This window comes from Coregonus clupeaformis, unplaced genomic scaffold (assembly GCF_020615455.1).
Source record: "Coregonus clupeaformis isolate EN_2021a unplaced genomic scaffold, ASM2061545v1 scaf1354, whole genome shotgun sequence".
In the NCBI taxonomy this organism is placed as follows: domain Eukaryota; kingdom Metazoa; phylum Chordata; class Actinopteri; order Salmoniformes; family Salmonidae; genus Coregonus; species Coregonus clupeaformis.
This window is the reverse complement of record NW_025534808.1, coordinates 102,115-110,062: the sequence shown is the minus strand read 5'-3', so window position 1 is coordinate 110,062 and position 7,948 is coordinate 102,115. Positions and strand designations below refer to the sequence as shown.

General features: G+C 45.0%; 1 protein-coding gene across 1 annotated transcript; it reads left to right on the top strand.

Moving 5' to 3' along the window:
* Positions 1 to 3,762: 3,762 nt before the first annotated feature.
* Positions 3,763 to 6,408, top strand: LOC121560044 (interferon gamma 1-like). The gene is made up of 4 exons (XM_041873105.2): positions 3,763 to 4,018; positions 5,225 to 5,284; positions 5,725 to 5,928; positions 6,245 to 6,408. The coding sequence occupies exons 1-4, from the start codon at positions 3,890 to 3,892 to the stop codon at positions 6,392 to 6,394; spliced, it is 543 nt and encodes a 180-aa protein (XP_041729039.1). The 5' UTR covers positions 3,763 to 3,889; the 3' UTR covers positions 6,395 to 6,408.
* Positions 6,409 to 7,948: the final 1,540 nt, after the last annotated feature.

Genomic DNA, 7,948 nt, shown 5'->3' with positions numbered 1-7,948 from the left:
TCTGGAAGGTTCTCCCATCTCCACAGAGGAACTCTAGAGCTCTGTCAGAGTGACCATCGGGTTCTTGGTCACCTCCCTGACCAAGGCCCTTCTCACCCGATTGCTCAGTTTGGCTGGGTGGCCAGCTCTAGGAAGAGTCTTGGTGGTTCCAAACTTCTTCCATTTAAGAATGATGGAGGCCACTGTGTTCTTGGGGACCTTCAGTGCAACAGAACGTTTTTGGTACCCTTCCCAAGATCTGTGCCTCGACACAATCCTGTCTCGGAGCTCTACAGACAATTCCTTCGACCTCGTGGCTTGGTTTTTGTGCTGACATGCACTGTCAACTGTGAGACCGTATATAGACAAGTGTGTGCCTTTCTGAATCATGTCCAATCAATTGAATTTACCACATGTGGACTCCAATCAAGTTGAATAAACATCTCAAGGATGCTCAATGGAAACAGGATGCACCTGAGCTCAATTTCGAGTCTCCTAGCAAAGGGTCTGAATACTTATTTAAATAAGGTATTTCTCTTTTTCTATTTTTAATAAATTAGCAAAAATTTCTAAAAGCCTGTTTTCGCTTTGTCATTATGGGATATTGTGTGTAGATTGCTGAGGAAGAAAAAATATTTAAGCAATTTTAGAATAAGGCTGTAACGTAACAAAATGTGGAAAAGTCAAGGGGTCTGAATACTTTCCGAAGGCACTGTATTTCCGATTGCAGTTCCGGAAACTGTAAAGATGAGATCATTCATTCAGTGGTGTCCCGGGGTTCTGCAACTGCGAAGGTGATGTCATTAATTCGGTGGTGTCCCGGGTTTCTGGAACTGTCAAGGTGAGATCATTCATTCAGTGCGTCCCAGGATGAGTGTGTCGTAGGAACATTTATTTCAGATTCCACCTTTCTGTTTTGTCACCTGACGTGTTATGGGGTTGAACGGGCGGCCTACGCTGAAACCCCAACCCGTCATTCTTTCTGAGGTGACAGATTGACACCCTCAACCCATCTCTCTCTCATGGAAACTGACAAGCATCTATCTGCACTAGCAACTAGCAACTCGCCAGAATAAGCAATTTTCAATAGATAATTAAATCAAGCCACATTCTTTCAATATCCGTATTTGTTTGATAATGATGCCACTGTCCCACCTTTGAAAAAGCCTGGGTGTCAATGAAAGATAGCACAGCATCTATCTGTACTAGCATTAGCAACTAGCAACTAGCATCTAGCAACACAGAAGTCTTCTAGGAAATGCTCTGACAGTTTTGCTCTGACAGACCAAGCCCCTTCCTGTTTCACACCATGTAGGGCCCATCTAAGTGCTGAGACAGGATGCGTCTCAAAAGTAGTGCACTAAATAGGGAATAGGGTGCCATTTGGGAAGCTAGCACTCTGCCAATAAAGAGAAATAAAGACTTTTGATTTGAATTGAGAGAGAGAGAGAGAGAGAGAGAGAGAGAGAGAGAGAGAGAGAGAGAGAGAGAGAGAGAGAGAGAGAGAGAGAGAGAGAGACAGAGACAGAGAGAGAGAGAGCGAGAGAGCAAGAGAGAGACAGAGAGAGAGAGAGAGCGAGAGAGCGAGAGAGAGAGAGAGAGAGAGAGAGAGAGAGAGAGAGAGAGAGAGAGAGAGAGAGAGGCAGAGAGAGAGAGAGAGAGAGAGAGAGAGAGAGAGAGAGAGAGAGAGAGGCAGAGAGAGCGAGAGATAGAGGCAGAGAGAGCAGAGAGAGAGAGAGAGAGAGAGAGAGAGAGAGAGAGAGAGAGAGAGAGAGAGAGAGAGAGAGAGAGATACCAAGAAAAAGTAGATGTTCTTTCCCCACAAAATATGAACTATATGTAAACTACAGTAGATGATAATAAAATAGATGGACTATAGCTGGTTTACAGTTTACAGTCAATGCACATCAAGATTTGAATGAATTAAGGAATATTGATGTTTAATGAAGGAATAATGATGAATATTCTCTATATATTGAAACATTTATGCGCATTATCCATCATATGTATGTACACTATATATTCAAAAGTATGTGGACATCCCTTAAAATTAGTGGATTTGGCTATTTCAGCCACACCAGTTGCTGACAGGTGTATAGAATCGAGCACACAGCCATGCAATCTCCATAGACAAACACTGGCAGTAGAACGGGCTCAGCAGCGAAGTGGTAGGCCACATGAGCTCACAGAATGGGACTGCCGAGTGCTGAAGCAAGTAGCGCGTAAAAATCCTCTGTCCTCGGTTGCAACACTCACTACCGAGTTCCAAACTGCCTCTGGAAGCAACATCAGCACAATAGCTGTTAGTCGGGAGCTTCATGAAATGGGTTTCCATGGCCGAGCAGCCGCACACAGGCCTAAGATACCCATGCACAATGCCAAGCGTGGGCTGGATTGGTGTAAAGCTCGCTGTTATTGAACTCTGGAGCAGTGGAAACGGGTTCTCTGGAGTGATGAATCACGCTTCACCATCTGGCAGTCCGACGGATGAATTTGGGTTTGGCAGATGCCAGGAGAATGCCACCTGTCCAAATGTTTTTCCCTTAGTTCCAGTGAAGGGACATTTTAACGCTACAATGACAATGATATTCTAGACAATTCTGTGCTTCCAACTTTGTGGCAACAGTTTGGGGAAGGTCCTTTCCTGTTTCAGCATGACAATGCCCCCGGGCACAAAGTGAAGTCCATACAGAAATGGTTTGTCGAGATCGGTATGGAAGAACTTGACTGGCCTGCACAGAGCCCTGACCTCAACCCCATCGAACACCTTTGGGATGAATTGGAACGCAGACTGCGAGCAAGCGCCTAATCGCCCAACATCAGTGCCCGACCTCACTAATGCTCTTGTGGCTGAATGGAAGCAAGTCCCCGCAGCAATGTTCCAACATCTAGTGGAAAGCCTTCCCAGAAGAGTGGAGGCTGTTATAGCAGCAAAGGAGGGGGGACCAACTCCATATTAATATCCATGATTTTAGAATGAGATGTTCGACGAGCAGGTTTCCACATACTTTTGGTCAATAGTATACATTTATTTATATTATTTGAGTATCTTATGACTATGTATTCAACTTTCAGCTGTGTTCTAAACGGCACCCTATTAGTTACGGCAGCAACAAATAAAGAGCGTGACAGCATTGGTGTTAGTTTCAGTATTACATCAAACCATAACATCAACCAACCACCTGATTTTACAACAAAGCCAGTCGCTGGGAAAAAAAAAACCCACAGTTCCATTAGTTGATCAGCTGGAACCACTAATCACGAACCGCCCGTTTGGCTCTGGTGAACAGTAGTGCACTATGTAGGGAAAGAAGAGAGCTATGCCTACAGAAACTAGGGGACGTGTCCCTATGGACCCTGGTGAAAAGTAGTGCACTACATAGGGAATAGGGTGCCATTTGGGACATTGACAAGCTTTTCACCTGTTAATGCTGAGATGACTTCAACCCAGACACCCCACCTCCCTTCTCCTCGTCCTCCTCCTCTTCCCACTCAGCATACCAACCTGAACTTTATTGCATCACCAAAGAACTTCCCCAGAACGCGTCAAAACTACCTGTTTCCTAGGGATTCCAACCCGAGACCCCATGCTCTGCTGCAAAAAAAAAGGTGTTGTTGAGCGGGCCGTATGTTGGTGTATGATTTAAAGGAAACCTCGCTCAGTCAGAGAACCCACAACCTCACACCTCTATCGTTTCAATTCTCTCTCTGCCTCTGCCTCAACTATAAATACTTGTCTGTCTTAGTCTCAGCATCAGTCAGCCAGACACAGAAGACCTAGACTTGGGTAGGGTGAGTTACAAGGCAGTCTCGTTAAGTCAACTCAAAGTCAAGGCCTTTGACTTAAGATACAGTACACCGATTGAGGACTATTCAGCTTCGAGGGAACTTCAGCGTGAGGTTGAGGACCATGGATGTGTTATCAAGGGCTGTGATGTGTTTCTGCTTGATGGGTTGGATGACTTTAGGATGGAGCAATGCTGCTACGTACACATCAAATACCTTGAAGAGCAACATAGACAAACTGAAGAACACCTATGTAAGTATCATACACATTATTAACTGGGCTAACAGGGGTTTCTCCTGACTGACAGACAGACAGACAGACAGACAGACAGACAGACAGACAGACAGACAGACAGACAGACAGACAGACAGACAGACAGACAGACAGACAGGCAGGCAGGCAGGCAGGCAGGCAGACAGATAGACATACACAGAAAGACAGACAGATATGGCCTCCCCTAATTGGAGGCCAACAGTAGAACAGAAGAGGCGGGCTTTAGACTCCTGCTTCCTAATGGGAGACCAACAGTAGGACAGGACAGGGGGAACTTTAGACTCCTGCTTCCTAATGGGAGACCAACAGTAGGACAGGACAGGGGGAACTTTAGACTCCTGCTTCCTAATGGGAGACCAACAATAGGACAGGACAGGGGGAACTTTAGACTCCTGCTTCCTAATGGGAGACCAACAGTAGGACAGGACAGGGGGAACTTTAGACTCCTGCTTCCTAATGGGAGACCAACAGTAGGACAGGACAGGGGGAACTTTAGACTCCTGCTTCCTAATGGGAGACCAACAGTAGGACAGAAGAGGCGGGCTTTAGACTCCTGCTTCCTAATGGGAGACCAACAGTAGGACAGGACAGGGGGAACTTTAGACTCCTGCTTCCTAATGGGAGACCAACAGTAGGACAGGACAGGGGGAACATTAGACTCCTGCTTCCTAATGGGAGACCAACAGTAGGACAGAACAGGGGGAACTTTAGACTCCTGCTTCCTAATGGGAGACCAACAGTAGGACAGGACAGGGGGAACATTGGATGTGGATGAGTTAGAGATTAAATGTTTGACTAAAACCAAGAGGAGTTACACACTTTCTGCCCAAGCAGGAAATACTTTTTAGTGAGATTTAAATGTAACTGAAAATTGTCACATCATCATAACAGTGCATTTCCAGGTAGGCTTATAGACACCCAATCTGGCACAAATACTTCCAAGCATCTGAGGTGAGCTTTAGCTTGGATGTAGCTTGGAGTTTGCACTTTTAGGACTACTCCATTGTTGCCATTGTACTAGACAAACTAAATGAAGTATTTAAAATGATTTGACGTATTTAGCCCAGGTCTGACAGACGCTATACTCGTGATTAGGGCTAGAAGAGCCCACTACATGCAACAAACTTCACCATATTGAAGGGGAAAAGCAACAACACTGATTGGAGACATGTCTTGCTCTTTCAGAAGATCTCCAAGGACCAGCTGTTCAACGGAAAACCTGTTTTCCCCAAGGACACGTTTGAGGTAAGATATATTGTTACACATTGTTATCCCTTTCAGGCTAACATCACAAATGTGAAACTACTGCAAGCTTACCCTTGGACTAGGCTGGAGACAAAACTAAGGTTAAAGATATTAAAAGTATTCTCTCTCTCTCTGTCTCTCTCTCTCTCTCTCTCTCTCTCTCTCTCTCTTCGCTCTCTCTCTCTCTTTCTCTCTCTCTCTCTCTCTCTCTCTCTCTCTCTCTCTCTCTCTCTCTTCCTCCCTTCCTTCCTTCCTTCCTTCCTTCCTTCCTTCCTTCCTTCCTTCCTTCCTTCCTTCCTTCCTTCCTTCCTTCCTTCCTTCCTTCCTTCCTTCCTTCCTTCCTTCCTTCCTTCCTTCCTTCCTTCCTTCCTTCCCTTCCTCCCTTCCTTCCTTCCTTCCCTCCCTCCCTCCCTCCCTCCCTCCCTCCCTCCCTCCCTCAGGACAGTGAGCGGAGGGTGTTGATGAGTGCGGTTCTGGACGTGTATCTGAGTATCTTCAGCCAGATGCTGAACCAGACGGTGGACCAGGAAGTGATGGAGAGGCTGGTCCAGGTCAAGGGGAAGGTTCAGGAGCTCCAGAAACACTATTTCCTGGGGAGGATACCTGAGCTGAGGAGACACCTGCAGAACCTGTGGGCCATCAAGGTGAGCTTCCCTCCATGAGGTACAAGACCAACACAGATCTGGTTTAGTCTGCTTTCACATGTCATCATTTAATATTTTAGCAGATGAAGCCACATAGCAATGACATGTACTTATGCATCATTTTGTAATGACATGAAGGCTATGTCAATTAGAATTAAACATCCCATGGGCTATGCAACCTTTTGATCAGCAGCTTTCTGGATGAATAATCCTCTAGGGCTGTGCTACCCTCATCAGGACTGTAGTGTAGTCGACTGTACGGAGACACCTGATGAACTGATAATCTGATAATTAATGCTTGTATCTTCTATCTCAGACCAGTGACACCAGAGTCCAGGGGAAGGCTCTGTCCGAGTTCATTCCCATCTACGAGAAAGCCTCCCAACTGGCCAATCGGATTCATCTGAAGAAGGACAACCGCAGGAAGAGACGGCAAGCCCAGAGGCTCAAATCACACATCATGTAGATGACCAACCGCGTCTAGAGTGAAGTTGTAGGGTGAAGTTACATCTAGACTCTGATCCTGGGTCAGTTTAGCATTTTCCCACTAATGGTTAAGGTTAGGATTGGGGGAGGGGGAGCTGATCCCAGATCTGTACCTAGGGGAAACTTCCCCCCGGAGCCACAGTGGAGATACATTTTGAAGTTACATATTTACTTGATGCAACGTTCCTCAACTGGTCCTCTATTTATTTTAAGTTATTTAATCTATGAAATCACGCACAATACTCAGTGGTATATTATCATTGTCAAAAGAGTTTTTATTTTTCATGAATCGAAAGGAATCTATTTTGTTAATTCATATTTATTATTTATTATTTAGAAAAAGCTTTTCTCTTGAATAGAAAGAGATATTTATTGCAGATGATGCAAGTTTTGTAAGTTCTATGACTGAATAAACTGACATTGAGAAAACTGATGTCATCTATCCACACACACACGTACGCACACCCACAGACACAACACACACACACACGCACACACAGACACGCACACACACACACACACACACACACAGACACACACACACACACACACACACAGAGACAGACATACACAGACACGCACACACAGACACACACACACACAGACACACACACAATCACACACATACAGTACACACACTAGTCTATGTGGAGGCTGTATGGAAATATCACACATTGGCTGACAGACTTTTATAATTGCTCATTTATTGAAACCAAAACCCTCCCCTGCATTGGGCCCACACAACGGGCCGTGTCCCAAATGGGCAGCCCATAGGGTCCTGGTCTAAAGCAGTGCACTATATAGGGGTTAGGGTGTCATTTGGGACGGGCACAATATAACACCACAAGCCGTCTGTCCTCAGAAACAGCATTAAACCAAACACACTAACCAAAACACTTGTGTTTATAAGTTTAAAGATCAACACTTATGTTTATCTGTCTTGTGTGAATATTGATGTTATGTTGCTGTTGTATGTTTACTTTACAAATCTTATCCAACTTGACACAACTTGGCAGTTTTTTTTCTGGGAACATTAAAGTAATTATACTCTAAAAATAGACAAACTCACGAACAATTCACCTAAGAATAGACTTATAAATAGACAAGACAGCTCAGCTAAGATGCCGAACCAGCAGCAAGGGACTTCCCCCTGCAGAGAATGAGGTAGAATTGACCCTTTGCTAAATCCCGCCCACCTTGGTTACTGTTGCAACTTCGGACAACATTTTCCCGGAAAGCCCAATCCCCTCACAGTGATCTCAAACTGTGTTTCTAATGCACAATGCAATTAAACACAGATTACCCCTTGCTAATCAGGAAACTCTTGGGTGGTGGACTGTCATTACAATTGCTTCATGGGAACCTGGTAAAATTACGTTTGTAGCTCCGAATTCACTGTAAGCACGCAGTCAAAGCTATAGCCACTTCTGGAGCTAACTAGTGCTCTCAAATCGGATTCTGATGTCCACAGCAGATGGGAGTTGTATTCATAACATTACTAACTTAGCTAGCTAACATATATTTTAAGTGGCTA